This window comes from Manacus candei, unplaced genomic scaffold, assembly GCF_025592945.1.
Source record: "Manacus candei isolate 608988 ecotype Guabito, Panama unplaced genomic scaffold, ASM2559294v1 h1tg000185l, whole genome shotgun sequence".
In the NCBI taxonomy this organism is placed as follows: Eukaryota; Metazoa; Chordata; class Aves; order Passeriformes; family Pipridae; genus Manacus; species Manacus candei.
The window spans coordinates 108,256-127,674 of NW_026138233.1; the positions used below are offsets into that span (position 1 = coordinate 108,256).

Below are 19,419 nucleotides of genomic sequence, written 5' to 3' on the forward strand. Positions count from 1 at the left end.
TTTTTCCAAATCTTGTTTTCTTTTTTTCTGGACTGAATGTTGGTGGTTTTGAGGTTTTCAGGGACACAGGATGCCCGGTGAGTTCTAGAGCTGGACTTGGGCAACACACTCACCCCCTTTTTTCCGCCCCCCATCAGGATTTCTGCTTTCCAAAGCTTGGTCGGATGGAGGAGGAGGCTGCGAGGAAGAGGAAGATGCCGCGGGCCCCCCAGGCAGGTGAGGAGGAAGTCAGTGCCCCTTTGGGTGGGTCTTTTGTCTTTTGTGGCCATCCTGCCGGGGCCGGAGTTGGGGGGATGTCCTTGGGCTTCCCTGTGGGCCGGAGGCAAATCCCCTGCGTGTCCTTGTTGGTTCCTGCCCCAGGCCCCGAGGTGAGGCCGGAGAGCGCGGAGGACAAATCCCCCCGGCAGAGCCTGGTGGGAGAGGCCGTTTTGAAGGGCTCCCCGGTGCAGGAAGGCAGCGGGGAGGAAAAGGGTCGGAGATGCCCCCGCAGGAGGGGCTCCAAAGCCAGCCCAGGGGGCTGTGAGGAGGAAAGAGCCAGCGTGTGCCGGGAAGGCGGCCAGAGCTTGAGGCGGAGCTGCGAGCTGGTGGTCCCTGAGCAACCTCCCAGAAGGGAAAAGCCCTTCAGGTGCTTGGAATGTGGGAAGAACTTCAGCAGGAACACCTACCTCCTCAGCCACCAGCGCATCCACAGTGGGGAACGGCCCTACACGTGTGGGGAGTGTGGGAAGAGCTTCAAACGGAGCTCCCACCTCCTCAGCCACCAGATGATCCACAGTGGGGAAAGACCCTACACATGTGGGGAGTGTGGGAAGAGCTTCACGAAGAGCTCCACCCTCCGCAACCACCGTCGCATCCACGCTGGGGAACGGCCCTACATGTGTGGGGAGTGTGGGAAGAGCTACACTCAGAGCTCCCACCTGCTCCAACACCAGATGATCCACAGTGGGGAAAGGCCCTACACGTGTGCGGAGTGTGGGAAGAGCTTCAGGAAGAGCTCCCACCTGCTCCGACACCAGATGATCCACAGTGGGGAAGGCCCTACACGTGTACGGAGTGTGGGAAGAGCTTCAGGAACAGCTCCAGCCTTTGCAAACACCGTTGCATCCACACCAGGGAATGGCCCTACAAGTGCTTGGAATGTGGGAAGAGCTTCAGCACAAGCCCCAAGCTGCTCAGCCACCAGCACATCCACACTGGGGAACAGCCCTACACGTGTAGGGAATGTGGGACAGCTCCACCCTCTACACCCACTGTCGCCTCCACATCAGGGAGAGGCCCTTCCACTGTGGGGAGTGTGGGAAGAGCTTCAGGCAGAGCTCTTCCTTGACCTCCCACCAACGGACCCACCAGTAATGGAAGCCCCGAGTGCCCCGACTGCGGGAAGAGCTTCGGCCGCTGCTCCAACTCCATCAGCCATGGGAGGACCCGCGTTGGATGATCCACAGGGACCCCCGTTGGGCACAGACCTGGTGTGCTGGTTTTAAGGTAAACCAGCAGGGGAAATGGCAGTGGTGACATCACAGGGACATTGGTGACATCACATGGACAGCGGTGACATCACATGGACATCGGTGACATCACAGGGACATTGGTGACATCACAGGGACAGCGGTGACATCACCAGGGATTATTTTGGTGTGAAAATCTCCTGCTTTGGGCAATAAATTCTGACTCCTCCTCCGGCATCCGGCAGTTCCTCCCTGGGAACCAGGAATGGGAATGGGGACAGGGGGAATGGGAGTGGGGACACCTGGAATGGGAATGGGGACACCTGGAATGGGAATGGGAACATTGGGAGCTGACTGGGAACAACAGGAATGGGAATGGAGACATCAGGACCTGGGAATGGGGGCACCTGGATTGGGAATGGGGACACCGGGGAGACGGATGGAGACACTGGGAGCAGGTTGGGGACACCAGGAATGGGAATGGGGACACCAGGAAATGGAATGGAGACTGCAGGAACTGGGATGGGAACACCTGGAATGGGAATGGGAATTCGTGGAATGGGAATGAGAACACCTGGAATGGGAATTCGTGGAATGGGAATTGGAACATTAAGAGCAGACTGGGGACACCAGGAATTGGAATGGGGACACCTGGAATGGGAATGAAGACACCTGGAATGGGAATAGGGAAAACAGAGGTGGGATGGGAACACCTAGAATGGGAATGGGGACAATAGGAATGGGAATGGTGACACCTGGAATGGGAATGGGAACACCAAGAACTGGGAATGGGGAAAACAGAAGTGGGATGGGAACACCAGGAATGGGAGGAGGGACAATAGGAATGGGAATGGGGACACCTAAAATGGGATGGAACACCTGGAAAGGGAATTAGAACACATGGAATGGGAATGGGAACTCCTGGAATGGGAACACCTGGAATGGGAACACCTGGAATAGGAATGGGAATGGGAATGGGGACACCTGGAATGGGATGGGAACACCTGGAACAGGAATGCAAACCCGTGGAATGGGAATGGGAACCCCCGGGCCCGGGCTGTGTCCCTGGTGAAACAGGAGGCCAGGCCCAAAAGAGTTCACGAAGAAATTTGGGCCTGCTAACAAGCTCCCAACATCCAAGACCATCTGTGCTCGTTCTGTTCTACTGACTGGAGCAAAGCTTCAGAGAATAGTACAGGAACATGTCCTAGGCCTAGAGGGGATAAATTAGAGAGACAGCAGGATCAGGGAGACATTGGAAGAGGAGGAATAGGCCGGGAGCCAGGGCTTTTTCCAAGCTTCAGTGAGCGGGTCAAGAACAATGGAAGAGAAGGAAGGTCAAGCTGAGGAAGAGGAGTTGAAGCCCCCAGAGCCATGGAGGAAGAGTGGAAGTCCCCTCAGGATTGAGGGCCAAGAGAAGCACCGCCCCAAGCCCCACCTGAGCTCCACCTATACTCCGCCTATTCTTAATATGCAGAGAGAGATGTTGGAATCACTGGAATATGCATTTAATCCCAGCTGAAGATTGTATAAAAATGCTGATTTTGTGTGAAGCCTTGGAGCAAGTTTGTCCAGCGCGAGCTGGCTTGCTCCCAACGTTGAATAAACAAATACCTTGCTACTTAAAGAGAAAAAAGTCTCTGAGCAGTTTCTCGGACCGATTTTTCGGATTCAGCGCCCAGTCAGTCCCAGGATGATCCCAGTCACTCCTGCTCTCTCCCAGTTGCTCCCAGTTTCCTCCATGTGGTCCCACTCATTCCCAGTTGCCCCCAGAAGCTTCCAGCAGGATCCCAGTTGCTCACAACCACTTCCAGTCATCCCCAGTGCACTCCCAGTTGCTCCCAGGATGATCCCAATCACCTCCAGCATCATCTCACTCACTCTTGATATGATCCCAGTATGACCCCAGTCACCCACTGTGTGGTCTCAGTTGCTCCCAGCATGGGCCAAGCTTCTCCCACTGTGATCCCAGTATGGTCCCAGTTGCTCCCAGTTGCCCCTAGCACAGATCCAGTCACTTCCAAGTATGATCCCGGTCTTCCCTCCTGACAGTCCCAGTCAATCCCAGTTGCTTCTCTTGTAGATCCAGTCACTCACAGTTCCTTCCAATTGCCCCCAGCCTGGTCCTAATTGCCCTTCATGTAGTCCCAGTCACTCCCAGTATGGTCCCAGTTACCCCCACCATGGTTGCCCACACTCCCAGTATATCCCAGTAGAGCCCTCAGCATGCTCGTAGTCCTTCCCAGTCACTCCCAGATGCCCCAGTAACATTCCAGTTTCCACCAGTATGATCCCAGTGACTCCAAGGCACTCCCACTATATCCTATGTGGCCTCCAGTTGCTCCCAGTAGCCCTCAGTGTGGTCCCAGTTGCTCCCAGTAGGATCCCTGTTGCCCCAGTTCTGGTCCTGGAGGGTCCCAGTGTGCTCAGATCCTGCTCCCGGGGGGTCCTGCTGGGTCCCAGTCCTGGTCCCGGTGTATCCTGGTGTCCCAGTCCATCCCAGTCCAATCCAGTCCATCCCAGTCCAATCCAGTCCATCCCAGTCCATCCCAGTCCATCCCAGTCCATCCCACTCCGTCCCAGTCCATCCCAGTCCATCCCAGTCCATCCCAGTCCATCCCAGTCCCTTCCCAGCAGCCGCCGCCGTTTCCCGGGTCCTGCCCCCCCGCCCCCCCCAAGATACTGACGGGGTCGGGGCTCCGTCTTTGCCTTCGTCTCCCTGGGCCTGCCTGGAATGAAGGGGCCGCTGGGACACTGCGGGACCTCCTGAAACCAAAGGAACCCTGGGAGAATTTGGATACTCCTGGAGTCAAGGCACAATTGGGACACTGCAGGGCCCTATGGAAAAAAAGGAACCTTGTGACACTGCGGAATTCATGGAATCCAGGGGCCTTTGTGACAGGGGGGCCTCATGGAACCAAAGGAACCCTGAGGTGTTTCAGAAGGTCATGGAATCAAGGGGCCACTGGGACACTGCAGGGCCTCTGGCAATTAAAGGAACACTGGGACACTGGGGCAGGACATCCCCCTGCAATGGCACCAAGACAATGCCCCATTTGCAAAGGGGTCAGTGCTGAGCTGAGAGGGGGCCGGGACAAGGCAGGAGATGTTGGACCCCAGACTGGTTTGACCCCAAATGAAGCCCCTGATGGTGAGGGAAGCCCTGGAGTCCAAGGACTGTCAGTCCATGGGTTTCTACCAGAAAGGGCCAGTCCCCTTTGCCAGGGGCAGCTTCTTCCAACAGAACCCTTCTTGGGGGTGTGTGGAGATTCCTGCCTTGGCTGGGGACCCCCCCAAGGTCACTGTTGGAGGTTGAGAGCAGAGATCTCCCCACGAGCGCTGCTCTGGGGGAGTTCCATCCATCTCTAATTAAGAATTCTTGCTTGTTTGCCACCTTTAGTAGAATTGCTTCAACAATTGCTTTAGTGTAGTGCCCTGTCCTATCTTATCCTGTACTACTGGTAGTTTTAGTGTGTATGTTGTGTAGTAAATAATTCTGGTTTAGTCCTTTTGTCTGATCATTATTAAGAATAAGTAGTTAATTGATATAAATATAGCTGCTTTTCCATCATTAAAACCTATGGGACAAAACTGGTTCAATCCCATCTCTATAATTCCTTAAATTCAAACCATTGGCACAATGCAAGGCTCAGATTGGATCCAGCTGCCCCCAGGCTCCTCTGGGAGCAGGAGTTTAGTGTCACCGGACACAGAGTTTTCTGTGAACAATTTTTCCTGCACTCTGTAGGCCTTGCTTGCCATGGAAGTGTCAAGTGTGTATTGTTTCTACTTATAGACTGTGTGAAAATATGTGATGCTTATACTTGTTAGCTGTGTGTCTAGTTATAAGGTTTGAGAACATGATATGTTTATAGAAAGAAAACCTTGAGAAACTGAAGATAATGAAACACCTGCAAATTTAGTAAAACTCTAAAAGCAGAATAATTAGAAAGAGGTTTCTATGCTAAGGATGATTTCAGATCGCGTGGACAGAACATCAGGTCCAATGAACTGGGGACATGAGACACGTGCACAGACTGATCTATCCAATCACCTTATTGTGAACATGTGCCCTAAACAAATAAACTGTATAAAAGTTAACTGATTTAAATAATAAATTTGACATATTGCCGATCCTAAGGGTCTGTGAGCTTATGTTCGTGCCTCCCCATCGATAACTGGTGCCCGAAACAGGACGGGACTTCCTCTTCGTCGAGTTCTGAGGGACGTAAGGCGAACAGAAGGACGTGGGAGAAGCAGCCGTTTACAGGTAGCGTGACCCCGGCGCTACGGAACAAAGCCATGGGCATGGGGAAAAAGAAATCTTACCCTGATCAGGTGAGTCGGCTGAAGAAAGGAGAATCGGGGTCTGCAGAAAGAGGCAGTGCAAACGCTCCTTTATTTAATTCTCTCTGAGAGGGCTGGGGGGGACACACGACCCCCAAAAGTGCGGGCGGGGCAAAATTGGGAGGTCCCGGCTGGGCCCGAGGCCACGGGGAGGGGCTGCGGCCGCCGGCGGCTCAGGAGCTCTGTGGGGAGAGAAAAGGGGGTGAGATCAAAGGGGCTGGGGGGGCAGGGGGGGCACAGAGGCTGTGGGAGAGCAAGGGGGGGGACACGACCCCTATTTAGGGACCCCCCTTTACCTTCTCCCGCAGGTAGAAGCCGAGCCCCAGTGCCAGGAAGACCAAGCCCAAGACGAAGCCCCCGACCCCCACCAGGATCTTGCTGTGGACGGTGTCCGGTGGCATCTCTGGGGGGAGCCGGGGGGGTCAGCACCCCCAAAACCTCCTCCCACGCACCCCCCGGCACCCCACAGAGCCCGGCCCGCTCTCCCCCAGCCCACCCGGGGGTCCCTCCAACCTCCTGCCAGTCCCTTCCCAGCCCCTGCAGGGATCCCACCCAGCCCCTCCTGGCCCCTTTAGGACCCTCCCACCCCCCTCCCATCACCCCCAGCACCCACCAAACTCCCTCCCAGTCACCCCCAGTTGCCCCCTTTCATCCCCGGCCCCCCTGCCAGTGTGCCCCCGGGGCTGTGGGGGCCGGGCCGTACCCCAGTGCCGGCTGAGGGGGTGCTCCAGGCTGACGTGCTCCACCTGGCAGCTGTAGGTGACCCCACGCCGGGGGGGGATTTCCAGCATCACCAGCACCTGGTAGGTCCAGTCCCCGTTGGGGACCACGTCGGTGGCCACCACGTGCTCCGGCAGCTCCTGCCCATCCTGGAACCACCTCACCTGCACCGCCGCAGGGTAGAAATCCATCCCGGAGCAGAGCAGGCGGCCGGGGCCGGGCTGGGAGCTCGATGGCACCAGCGAGATGGACACACTGGGGGGCACTGGGAGGGACGGGGGAGACACTGGGCTGAGCTGGGGGTACTGGGAGGGAGGGCAGAGGCCTTGGAGGGCATTGGGAGGGATTTGGATGGCACTAGGAGGGACTGGGATGGCAGTGGGAGGGACTGGGAATAGACTGGGGGAGAAGGGGATGGGCTGGGGGGGCACTGGGGAGAGAGTTGGGAGATGTGAGAGTGAAGTGAGAACGACTGGAAATGGAGTGAGAGGGTCTGGGAGTGGAGTGAGAGGGACTGGGAGTGACTGGGAAAGACTGGGAGTGACTGGTGTGGACTGGGAAGGAGCGCTCGGGTCTGGGAAGCTGAGTGGTGGGGAGGGAAGTCTTTGGTTTGGGTCTGCCTGGCAACTGGAGCGTCATCAGAGAGACGCGCTGGGATTGGCTGAGGGGCGGGAGCTCGGTGGCCCCAGCGGGGTGGAGACGCGGGGGGGGCACTGGGAGAGACTGGGATGGACTGGGATGGACTCTGAATAACTGGAATGGACTGGGAGTGACTAGGGAGCATTGGAAGGACTGGGAGACACTGGGACGGACTGGGAGGAACTGGGAGTGGGGAAAAGGCAAGGGGATGGGCACAGGGAGGGCTGTGGGGTCTGGGGTGATTCCCAGTGAGGGTTTGAGGGGCTCCAGGGTCATTCCCGGGGGAGGGCCCAGGGGACCCGCTGTGCCCCACGCTCACCTCTCCTCTCCATAGCAGGTGGAGTGTACACCTCGTAGTTGTGCCGGCAGAACGTGTCCACCTCAGCCCGTTTACGCTCAATGATTTCTGGGTTGCTGTTGAAGTACGTGGCCTGGATCTCCCCAAACAGGGTGTCCCCCACATAGACCCCCACATCGCTGTCGAAATGCAGGAGCTGCTCCCGGTTGTAGATGTACCTGTCCACGAGCCTCACCCGCTCGGTGCCGTTGATGAAGTGACACTCGCTCGGAGAGAACAACTGGAACACCCCTGTGTGTGCAGGACACGGGTCAGGGGGTGCCCCGTCCCCCCCATCATCCCCTCCACCACAGGGTGGGAGCTCAGGGGGCCACCCCGGACCCCCCTTTCCCACTCCCCTCTGCCCCACGGACGCCCCAGCACCAGCTCTTGGCTGGGGGGGAACCCCCCCATCAGCCCCCTGGGGATGGACAGGGGGGTTGGGGACCCCCCCACTGCCGATCCCACCCCCCCCAGAGCCCCAGGGAACCGCTCCAGGGCTCAAGGGACACCCAGAGACCCCCAGGGCACCCCTCTGCCTGCTCTCCCACACGCCTTTGCACCCCTCTCCCACGCCTTTCCCACCGGCCCCACAATCCCCAGAACACCCCTCGACCTCACTTTGGGGCTCCCATCACCCTCCCACTCACTCCGGGACTTCCAACCCCCCTCACACTCACTTTTGGGGCTCCCACCCCCTCTTTTCTCCCCTCTTGCCCCCCCTTTCCCACCCGATCCCCCTTCCCCCCCAGGGCACCCTCTGCCTGCTCTCCCACACCCCCTTGCCCCCCTCTCCCACCCCTTTCCCCTCACCCCCGAGACTCCCCCGCCCTCACTTTGGGGCTCCCACCCCCTTTTTTCTCCCCTCTTGCCCCCCTTTTCCCACCCCCCCGCTCACCCGACAGCTCCTCGCCCGCAGCCGGGGGGGCTCCCAGCACCACCAGCACCGCCAGCACGGCCCCAGCTCCCCGCACACGCTCCATGCCCAGCGCCGGACAGCTGCTGACAGCCCAAAACCAGCCGGGCGGCGCCGTTTTGGGAGGGTTTTGGGCGCGCTCTGATTGGCTGAGGGCGGAGTCCGGCAACTTTTCCGCGTCTCGTCTTCCCGGCGACTGATGAGTCATCAGCGCGGCGCGCTGGGATTGGGCGCGGGCGGCGTGGGCGTTTTGGGATTGGCTGAGGGCCGTTGGGGGCCCCCGCGGCAGCCCCGGGGCTGGGGGGGCGTCCAACCCCGGGGTTTTGGGGGTTCCCGGATTCCTGGAGATGGGGTTTGGGGTGTCCTGGATACGTAGGAATGAAGTTCTGGGTGGCCAAGGGTTCCCAATAACCTCCCTGTTCCCGGGATTTTGTGGTTCTGAGAGTGCCCAAAACCCACTGTTCTTACAATTTTGGGGACCTGGGAGTGCCCAGACCCGCCTGTTCTCACAGTGTTGGGGTTCTGGGAGTACCTAAACCTGTCTTTTCCAGGAGTTTTTGGGGCTGGGAAAGGTCAAACCCCCTCCTTCCTGGGTTACTGGAAGGCTGCCATTGCCCAAAGCCACCTATTCTCAGGATTGTAGAGCTCTGAATGTGCCAAAATTTTAGGGGCCTGGGAGTGCCCAACCCACCTGTTCGCACAATGTTAGGAGTCTAGGAGTAAATAACACCCTCTTTTCTTGGATTGTGTGGTTCTGGGACAGCCCAATCCCTCCTGTTCCTGGATTACTGGGAGGCTGACACTACCCAAACCTCCCTGTTCCCAGGATTTCTGGAGTCTAGGAGTGTCCACATCCCTCTTTTGTGGTATTTTGGGGTCAGGGACTGTCCAAACGCTCCAATTCCCAGGATTTTCAGGGTCTGGGAATACAAAACCCCCAAGTCCCCAAGATTTTCAGAGCCCCCCCACTGCCCCCAACAACCACGAGTGCAGAGCACTGAGAAGCTTTACTGGGAACACTGGGAACAGCTGGTTAGTGTGGGAAGAAATGGAGGGAAGGGGGGGACAGGCGACCCCCCCAAATGAGCGCAGGGTTTGGGGGGTCCCGGCTGGGCCCGAGGCCACGGGGAGGGGCTGCGGCCGCCGGTGGCTCAGGAGCTCTGTGGGGAGAGAAAAGGGGGTGAGATCAAAGGGGCTGGGGGGCAGGGGGGCCCAGAGGCTGTGGGAGAGCAAGGGGGGGGGGCCACAACCCCCATTTGGGGACCCCCCTTTACCTTCTCCCGCAGGTAGAAGCCGAGCCCCAGTGCCAGGAAGACCAAGCCCAAGACGAAGCCCCCGACCCCCACCAGGATCTTGCTGCGGACGGTGTCCGGTGGCATCTCTGGGGGGAGCCGGGGGGGTCAGCACCCCCAAAACCTCCTGCCACGCACCCCCCGGCACCCCACAGAGCCCGGCCCGCTCTCCCCCAGCCCACCCGGGGGTCCCTCCAACCTCCTGCCAGTCCCTTCCCAGCCCCTGCAGGGATCCCACCCAGCCCCTCCCGGCCCCTTTAGGACCCTCCCACCCCCCTCCCATCACCCCCAGCACCCACCAAACTCCCTCCCAGTCGCCCCCAGTTGCCCCCCGGTGCTGGGGGGGCCGGGCCGTACCCCAGTGCCGGCTGAGGGGGTGCTCCAGGCTGACGTGCTCCACCTGGCAGCTGTAGGTGACCCCGCGCCGGGGGGGGATTTCCAGCAGCACCAGCACCTGGTAGCTCCAGTCCCCGTTGGGGACCACGTCGGTGGCCACCACGTGCTCCGGCAGCTCCTGCCCATCCTGGAACCACCTCACCTGCACCGGCGCAGGGTAGAAATCCATCCCGGAGCAGAGCAGGCGGCCGGGGCCGGGCTGGGAGCTCGATGGCACCAGCGAGATGGACACACTGGGGGGCACTGGGAGGGACGGGGGAGACACTGGGCTGAGCTGGGGGGCACTGGCAGGGACGGGGGAGACACTGGGATGTGATGGGGGCCACTGGGAGGGAGGGCAGAGGGCTTGGAGGACATTGGTAGGGATTGAGATGGCACTGGGAGGGACTGGGATGGCAGTGGGAGGGACTGGGAATAGACTGAGGGAGAAGGGGCTGGGCTGGGGGGGCACTGGGGAGAGAGTTGGGAGATGTGGGAGTGAAGTGAGAACGACTGGGAATGGACTGAGAGGGTCTGGGAATGGATCGGGAAGGTCTGGGAGTGGAGTGAGAGGGTCTGGGAAGGACTGGGAAGGACTGGAAAAGGCTGGGCTGGACTGGGAAGGAGCGATCGGGACTGCGATGCTGAGTCGTGGTGAGGGAACTCTTTGCTTTGGGTCTGCCTGGCAACTGGAGCGTCATCAGAGAGACGCGCTGGGATTGGCTGAGGGGAGTGAGCTCGGTGGCCCCAGCGGGGTGGAGACGCGGGGGGGCACTGGGAGAGACTGGGATGGACTGGGATGGACTTTGAAAAAGTGGAATGGACTAGGAGAGACTAGGGGGCATTGGAAGGACTGGGAGAGACAGGAAAGAACTGGGAAGGGGTAAAAGGCCAAGGGAAGGGCACAGGGAGGGCTGAGGGGTCTGGGGTGATTTCCAGGGAGGGCATGAGGGGCTCCAGGGTCATTCCCGGGTCAGGGGCTGAGGGGACCCGCTCTGCCCCACGCTCACCTCTCCTCTCCACGCTGAATGGAGCACCAAGTTTGTAGTTGTGCCGGCAGAGCCTGTCCACTTCACCCTTTTTGTACTCCAGAATTTCGGGGTTGTTGTTCCATTGCCTGGCCCAGAATTCTCCATATGGGGTGTCCCCCACAAAGACCCCCACATCGCTGTCGAAGTGCACGTACTGCTCCCGGTTGTAGATGTACCTGTCCACGTACCTCACCCGCTCGGTGCCGTTGACGAAGTGACACTCGGCCTTTCCCATCCACTGGAACACCCCTGTGTGTGCAGGACATGGGTCGGGGATGCCCCGTCCACCCCCATCATCCCCCAGCCCCCCACAGCACGGTGGGACCTCAGGGGGCCACCCCGGACCCCCCTTTCCCACCCCCTCTGCCCCATGGACGCCCCAACACCGGCTCTTGGCTGGGGGAGAACCCCCCCATCAGCCCCCCGGGGATGGACAGGGGGGTTGGGGACCTCCCCACTGTGGATCCGACCCCCCCAGAACCCCAGGGAACCGCTCCAGGGCTCAAGGGACAGCCAGGGACAGCCAGGGCACCCCTCTGCCTGATCTCCCACACCCCGTTCCCCTCTCTCCCACCCCTTTCCCCCCACCCCCGAGACTCCCCCGCACTCACTTTGGGGCTCCCACCCCCCTCCCACTCAGTCCGGGCCTTCCAACCCCCCTCGCACTCACTTTTGGGGCTCCCACCCCCTCTTTTCTCCCCTCTTTCCCCCCCTTTCCCACCCTCCCACCCTTCCCACCCCCCCCGCTCACCCGACAGCTCCTCGCCCGCAGCCGGGGGGGCTCCCAGCACCACCAGCACCGCCAGCACGGCCCCAGCTCCCCGCACACGCTCCATGCCCAGCGCCGGACAGCTGCTGACAGCCCCAAACCAGCCGGGCGGCGCCGTTTTGGGGGGTTTGGGGCGCGCTGGGCTTGGCTGAGGGCGCAGTTGGGGCCCTTTTTTCGAGGCGTCTTCCCGGCGACTGATGAGTCATCAGCGCGGCGCGCTGGGATTGGGCGCGGGCGGCGTGGGCGCTTTGGGATTGGCTGAGGGCCGTTGGGGGCCCCCGCGGCAGCCCCGGGGCTGGGGGGTTCGGGGGGTCCGTGGGCTGCGGGGGAGGGGGGAGCTCAGGGCCCACCAAAAATGCCCAGCCAGGGCTCCCGGAGCTCCCACGGGTCCCCAAAATGAGTTGAGGGCGTTCTCTGACTGGCTGAGCTCGGGGAGGGTTCCGTTCCGGACGGGTCTGCCCGGCAGCTGATGACGCACCAACAGCGCTCGCTCCCATTGGCTGCTGCTGCTGACCCTGCCTGGGTTTTGGGGGGTCCAAGGTGGGTTCTGGGAGTTCCCGGATTCCTGGGGTTGGCGTTTGGGTTGGCCTGGATACGTGGGGATGAGGTTCTGGGTGGCCCCGAGTGCCCAAAAACCTCCAGTTCCTGGGATTCTGGGGGTGTGACGCTTCCCAAATCCCACTCTGCCTGGGACTTTTAGGGTCTGGGAGTGTCCAGTCCCCTCTTTTGCAATATTTTGGGCTCTGGATGTGCCCAAGCCAACTTTCTCGGGGATTTTTAGGGTCTGGGAGTGCCCCAACCCCCTATTCCCATGCGTTTCATGGTCTAGGAGTGTCCAAGCCCCTCTTTTCCAATATTTTGGGGTCAGGGAGTGCCCCAACCACGATGTTCCTGTAACTTCTGGGATCTAGGACAGCCCCCATGTTCCCAAGATTTCTGGGGTCTGAATGTCCCCAAAAGCCCTGTTCAAAGGATTTTGTGGGTCTGGAAGTGCCCAAACCCCCCCATTCCTGGGATTTTCAGAGCCCCCTCACTTCCCCCCCAAAATCCGGGACTGCAGAGAACTGGGAAGCTTTACTGGGAGCACTGGGAGCAGCCGGCTGGGGTGTGAACAAAAGCAGGGCCTGGGGGGGACACACGACCCCCCCAAAGTGCAGGTGGGGCTGGACTGGGGGGTCCCGGCTGAACCCGAGGCCACGGGGAGGGGCTGCGGCCGCCGGCGGCTCAGGAGCTCTGTGGGGAGAGAAAAGGGGGTGAGAGCGGGGTGGGGGGACAGGGGGGACACCAGGATACACCGAGACCTGGACTGGAGCCAGCGGGACCAGAACTGGGGCAACTGGGATCATACTGGGAGCAACTGGGAGCATGTTGGGGGCAACTGGGATATACTGGGAGTGTTTGGGAGTGAGTGGAACCATAGGAGGGGTGAATGGGAGCAACTGGAACCACACTGGGGGCAACTGGGATCATCCTGGGAGCAGCTGGGCCCCTGCTGGGCTCATACTGGGATCTTACAGGGAGTGACTGGGTCAATCCTAGAGACAACTTAGAGCAACTGGGGTCACACTGGGAGAAACTGGGAGCAACTGGGACCATGCTGGGGAGTACTGGGATCATACTGGGATCACAGTTGGAGAGCTTGGCCAATGCTGGGAGAAATTGGGGACATAGTGAGGGTGACTGGGGTCATACTGGGAGTGACTGGGATCAAACTGGATTCGTACTGGAAGTGTCTGCAAGTTACTGGGATTGTACTGAGGGTGACTGGACTCACAGTGGGATCATACTGGGAGCAACTGGGACCACCTTGAGGGCAACTGGGATCCAACTGGGAGTGACTGGGATCCTAGTGGGAGTGACCAGGACCATACTGGAACCATCCTGGGGGTGACTGTAAGTGACTGGGATCATACTGGGAGTGACTGCAAGTATTCAGGGGGGAACTGGGAACCAGTGGGGCCATGCTGGAAGTATGGTGGAACTGGGAGTGACTGGGAATGACAGGGTGCATGCTGGAGGAAACTGGCATAGACTGGGAGTGACTGGGAGTTACTGGGATTGTCCTGATGGGAACTGGAAGCATCCTGGGGCAAGTGGAAGTAACTGGGTATGACTGTGAGCATGCTGAGGGCAACTGGGATTTACTGGGAGAGTCTGCAACCATCGTGGGGGAGACTGGGAGCACACTGGGAGTGAGTTGGACCATGTGGGGGGCAACTGGGAGCAACTGGGAGTGACTGGATCTACAGTGGTGCAACTGGGATTGGCTGGGACCATACTGGGGGAAGACTGGGATCACACTTGGATTGACTGGATCTGTGCTGGAGGCAACTGGGAGCAGCTTGGCCATGCTGGGGACAACTGGGCCCACAGTGAGGGTGACTGGGGTCATACTGGGAATGACTGGGAGCATTCTGAGGGCAGTTGGGACCATATTTGTGCAACTGGGATAGACTGGGAGCAAGTGGGATCACGCTGGAGGTTACTGGGATCATACTGGGAGCGACTGGGACCACACTAGGAGTGACTGGGAGTGACTGGATCTACAATGGGGCAACTGGGATTGACTGGGACCATGCTGGGGGAAGACTGGCATCACACTTGGATTGACTGGATCTGTGCTGGAGGCAACTGGGAACAACTTGGCCCATGCTGGGGACAACTGTGATTGTACTGGGATAATACTGGGATCAGACTGGGATCAGACTGGGATCAGACAGGGATCATACTGGAAGCAACTGGGTCTCTGCTCAGGGCAACTGGGAGCAACTGGGATCACAGTAGAAAAACTGGGAGCAACTAGGACCACACTGGGAGTGACTGGGAGTGGCTGTGAGCAACTGGGATTATGCTGGAAGATACTGGGAGCAACTGGGAGTGAGTGGGACCACATTGACTTCAACTGAGGTATACTGGGAGAGACCAGGAGGGACTGGGATCATACTGAGACTGACTGGGATCATAGTGGGAGTGACTGGGAGTGCCAGGGATCATCCTGGGAGCAACTGGAACCATAGTCAGTGACTGGGAGGAACTGGGAGCCTGCTGGGGGCAAATGGCTTTATCCTGGGAGTGCCAGGGTATGTCTGGGTTCATCCTGGGTGTGAGTGCCACCATCTGGGGTGTCACTGGGATCCTACTGGGATGGTCCTGGGAGGGACTGGGAGGGAGTGGAACTCGAGTGGGGTGACTGGAAGCAACTGGGACCATGCAGGGGGTAACTTGGATCCTACTCGGAGAGACTGGTATTGTACTGGGAGTGACTGGAATAATAGTGGGATGATACTGGGCATGACTAAAAGTGACTGAGATGATAGTGGGGGTGACTGGGAGCCTGTTGGAGGCAAGTGGGATCTACTGGGAGTGACTGGGAGTGACAGGGATGATACTGGGAGTGACTGGAAGCACAGAAGGGGTAAATGGGAGCAACTGGAACCACACGGAGGGCAACTGGGATCATACTGGAAGCAACTGGGGCCACCTTGACCGTAACTGGGATCCAATTGGGAGTGACTTGGATCCTATTTGGAGTGACTGGGAGAGACTGGGATCCTAGTGGGAGTGACCAGGGCCACACTGGAACCATCCTGGGAGTGACTGTCAGTGCCCAGGATCATACTGGGAGTGAGTAAAACTACACAGGGTGGAACTGGGAGCCAGTGGGGCCATGCTGGAAGTATGGTGGAACTGGGAGTAACTGGGAGTGACAGGGTGCATACTGGAGGCAACTGGCATAGACTGGGAGTGACTGGGATTATACTGATGGGAACTGGAAGCATCCTGGGGCAAGTGGAAGTCAACTGGGTATGACTGTGAGCATGCTGAGGGCAACTGGGATCTACTGGGAGAGTCTGCAACAATCCTGGGAGTGACTGGGACCACACTGGGGGTGACTGGGAGTGGCTGTGAGCAACTGGAATCATACTGGAAGCTACTGGAAACGACTGGGAGTGAGTGGGACTACATTGGGGCAACTGAGATATAATGGGAAACACCAGAATTATACTGGGAGTGACTGGGAGCAACTCAGAACTTGCAGGGAGTAACTTGGACCTACTAGGAGAGAATGGAATCAGACTGGGAGTGACTGGGATCATGCTGGGATCAGACTGAGTGTGACTAAAAGTGACTGAGATCATCCTGGGGGTGACTGGGCCCATCCTGGGGGTGACTGGGCCCATCCTGGGGGTGACTGGGCCCATCCTGGGGGTGACTGGGCCCATGCTGGGGGTGACTGGGAGCCCCTGGGCCCGTGCTGGGAACCCCTGGGCCCCCCTGGCTGGAACTGCTTTCCCTCCTGCGGGTTCTTGGCAAAGGCCCCAAAGCACAAACTCTGCTCCGAGCCCTCGGTGCGTTTCCTCCCTTTGGGCAGCAGCAGCTCCTGAGCCCTGAACAGGCTCCTGTCCCCTGCAAACACTTCCCCTGCCTTTGACCTGGGAGCTCTCAGGGACTCACACATGTACTGAATGTTTAAACTCGGCTTTTTCTCTTATTTTTCTTCCTTTTTTGTCTTTCTTTCCTCTTTATCCTTTCTAAAATTCCCCCTCCCCTCTCTTTCCCTCCCCTCCCTTTTCCCCTCCCCTCCCTCTGTCCTTTGTGCCACCAGCATGATCCCAGTTGCTCCCAGTATGATCCTGGGCACTGACAGTCACTCCCAGGATGGTTCCAGTATGGTTCTGGTCACTCCCACTAGGATCCCAGTCACTCCCAGTCACTCCCAATACGATCCCAGTTGCCCCCAAGGTGGTCCCAGTTGCTCCCAGTCCTGCTCAGGATGGTTCCTTTCCCTCTCAGGGACTCCCAGTCTGAGTCCAGTCTGGCCCCAGGCACTTTGAGTCAGTGCCTGGACGATGCCATTTGCCCCTGCATGGTCCCAGTTGCTCCCAGTATGATCCCACTATGAGTCCAGTCACCCCCAGTATGATCCCAGGAACTTGCAGACACTCCCAGTATAATCCAGTTTGATCCCAGTCATCCCCAGTATGGTTGCAGTACCTCTCACATACTCTCAGTATTATTGCAGTCACGCCCAGTATGGTCCCAGTATGAGCCCAGCAGGGGCCCAGCTGCTCCCACTCTGATCCCAGTTGACCCCAGTGTGGTTGTTCCAGGATGGATCAGGAATGGGGACCCCTCTGTGCCCCCCCCTTGTGTCACCCCGTTCTGGGGGAGTTTTGGGGGGACATCTGCACCCTAACACAGCATCCAGCGCATCCCAAAGTGTTCTGGGACCACCTTAAACCTGGGAATTGAGGGGAACCATGGAAAAACCCTTGTCAGAGAGAAAACTCGGTGACCCGAGTCCTGGATGCTTTTAGGAAAGAGGTCTGAACATTTCTTGACTAATGGAGGGGGGTGACGTTTTTATTCTTGACCTTTCCAGTTCTCCATTTGGGGGCAGGATGTCCTCTGGGCCAATGTTTTGTTCCCTTTGCAGTGAGTGCAGCCTCAGAGGGCTGAGCCCTCTCTGGCTGGGCTTGGCCTCTCCTGCAGAGACTCAGGCCTGGCTGGGCTGCCCCAGGCAGACGCTGCAGGAAGAAGAGCTCAGGCCGCCTGGGTCTGGTGTCCCTGGGGCTCAGCCTGTGCCCCATTGCTGGGCAGGGGCTGAGCCCCACCTCTGCCTGGGGGCCTTGGCCAAAGGGCTGCCAAGGAAGAGGCCCAGGAGCCTTGGTGCCTGCCCAGCTTTCCTCCTCCCTGGGGGCTCTCAGTCCTCCCCTGACACCGGGTGGGCCCAAGGCCTTGCTGGCTTCGGGCTCACGGCCCGCCGGCACCATCCCAGCGGCCTGACCCCCCTCCTTCCCCTCTCTCCAGCCTCTCCTGCCTTTTCTGGCAAGGGGCCAGCCAAGGCAAACCCCGGTTCTCAGCAATGGCACCTGTGGCACGGCTGCAAGGCTCCAGTGGGCCAGGCAAGAGCAGGAGCACCGAGAGCCTGAGGAGCCAGGAGATGCCCTGGCTGGGCATGGTGCTGCTGCGGGACGAGCTGACACCTCTGCACAGTCTCTGCCCGTCCCTGCCAGCCGACTTCTGCCCAGGCTCTGGGCACGGGGACGCAGCACTGACACTTTTCAGCCCCCGCGCTGTTCCACAGAGGCTGTGATGTCACAAGGCCCTTGCCTGGCAGCCAGGAGATGGGCAAGGCAAGGCAAGGACGGAGCCTTGGGCAATAGACAATGGATGATGGACAAGTTCTGGGCCATGGCCATTTGGTAGAAAAACAAAGTAAAAGTTTAAGCTCTGCCATATTTCAGTGGTCAGAGACCTGGCAGAGAAATCTTTTTTTGAGACCTGGACACCAAGAAGGCAGAATTTCTAAACCACAAAGATTCTTAGAGAAACCAGAGATGAAGACAAAAGTAACACAGACAGTTACTGAGGCTCTCCCTATCTCGGGAAAAGACAAGAAAAGGACAAAAACTGTGGACTAAGTATCATGCAAAGTGAGAAATCAAGAGTCAATAGAAGAGAGAATAAGAATTCCTGCAGAGAACTGGTAAACCAATGGACAGGAATTCCTTTGTTTGCTAGAATGTAAAAATAGATAAAAGTTTTGAGAACTGATGTACATGTGTTAGAGAGCAATTCCTGTGTCCCTTCAGCCACTGAATGAAGTAGGGTCACCTCTGGAACCCAACCAACTGCTCAGAGATTTTATTCCCCGGCTTTCGCTGACGGTTTCTGGGGACCCAGATGAGACAAAGCAGCGCCGACAGGGCAGAGCAGAGGAATCGTTGGCCCCGCAGTGTGTACCAAAGGAGTTTTGGGGAGATCTTCCAATTCCCTGGTCTGGAGAGTTCACCACGCCTTCTTTTGTGGGAAAAAGAACAGGCCATGAATTTTGGGTACTTGATTTTAAGGCCTTTTGCCTGCACATAAGGCACAGCAATGGGAAGGACGCAGCGTGAGGCTGAGAGGTTTCTGTCCTGGTTTGTGGGCTTGGGTGAGATTGGGCCAGAATTACAGGACACCTGTAAAATCTGGGCTTTGGGAAAGGTTGGGGAGGGTTGGGAAAGGTGTTCAAAGGGTGGTTTTGCCTGAGGTGTTAAACATGGGAGTGGGTCTGTCTTCCCAATTCCCAAGAGAAGAGATCCCAGAAAGCTCCCCAGCAGGTTGTGTTTTAAGGAACAGGAGAAGAGACCGAGGGTAAGGGGTTTCTTTCCTGGAGGGAAGGGCTGTCGTTCACTTGCAGGAGCCCTGCACTGAAATTGCCAGTCTGACTGCCCAACCTGAACACAGCTAAAGATTCCTGCCAGACAAAAGGTGGCAGGACAGAAAGCTCTTGCTGCTCATGGAGTGCCCAGGGTGTCCCCCCAACTGCATGTGAAACCCGAAGGTTCCAGGCTTTCTTTCCTGGGGGAAAGGCCATGACATCCCAAAGAGTCCCGTGGCAGACAGGTGGGGCTGCACTGTGGGGGTGTGAGGTGTTGGTTCTTTGGTTTCCAGGGGCTATTCCAGAATGGAGAGGACAGGCTGTGACATCACAAAAGGGCCCATGGCACATGGGTGGGGTTTCACTTTGGGGTTGTAGGGCGTTGGTTCTTTGGTTGC

At 58.5% G+C, this 19,419-nt stretch overlaps 2 protein-coding genes across 2 annotated transcripts; both read right to left on the reverse strand.

The window, feature by feature from the left end:
• Positions 1 to 5,600: 5,600 nt before the first annotated feature.
• On the reverse strand, positions 5,601 to 8,522 carry LOC127464026 (class II histocompatibility antigen, B-L beta chain-like). Its single transcript, XM_051774121.1, has 5 exons — positions 8,390 to 8,522; positions 7,468 to 7,743; positions 6,499 to 6,780; positions 6,092 to 6,198; positions 5,601 to 5,735 (listed from the first exon to the last, which is right to left on the reverse strand). The coding sequence occupies exons 1-5, from the start codon at positions 8,472 to 8,474 to the stop codon at positions 5,601 to 5,603; spliced, it is 885 nt and encodes a 294-aa protein (XP_051630081.1). The 5' UTR covers positions 8,475 to 8,522.
• An 897-nt stretch (positions 8,523 to 9,419) lies between these two features.
• LOC127464010 (class II histocompatibility antigen, B-L beta chain-like) lies at positions 9,420 to 12,291 on the reverse strand. The gene is made up of 5 exons (XM_051774112.1): positions 11,857 to 12,291; positions 11,085 to 11,354; positions 10,057 to 10,338; positions 9,682 to 9,788; positions 9,420 to 9,567 (listed from the first exon to the last, which is right to left on the reverse strand). The coding sequence occupies exons 1-5, from the start codon at positions 11,939 to 11,941 to the stop codon at positions 9,559 to 9,561; spliced, it is 753 nt and encodes a 250-aa protein (XP_051630072.1). The 5' UTR covers positions 11,942 to 12,291; the 3' UTR covers positions 9,420 to 9,558.
• Positions 12,292 to 19,419: the final 7,128 nt, after the last annotated feature.

Coding starts and splice junctions, on each gene's coding strand:
- LOC127464026 (XM_051774121.1), bottom strand. CDS start 8,474: ATGGAGCGTGTGCGGGGAGCTGGGGCCGTGCTGGCGGTGCTGGTGGTG. Junction 6,199..6,498: donor CCCCCTCAGCCGGCACTGGG/GTACGGCCCGGC, acceptor GGCTCCCCCCAG/AGATGCCACCGGACACCGTC. Junction 5,736..6,091: donor GCTTCTACCTGCGGGAGAAG/GTAAAGGGGGGT, acceptor TTTGTTCCGTAG/CGCCGGGGTCACGCTACCTG.
- LOC127464010 (XM_051774112.1), bottom strand. CDS start 11,941: ATGGAGCGTGTGCGGGGAGCTGGGGCCGTGCTGGCGGTGCTGGTGGTG. Junction 10,339..11,084: donor ATTCAGCGTGGAGAGGAGAG/GTGAGCGTGGGG, acceptor CGTCCCTCCCAG/TGCCCCCCAGTGTGTCCATC. Junction 9,789..10,056: donor CCCCCTCAGCCGGCACTGGG/GTACGGCCCGGC, acceptor GGCTCCCCCCAG/AGATGCCACCGGACACCGTC.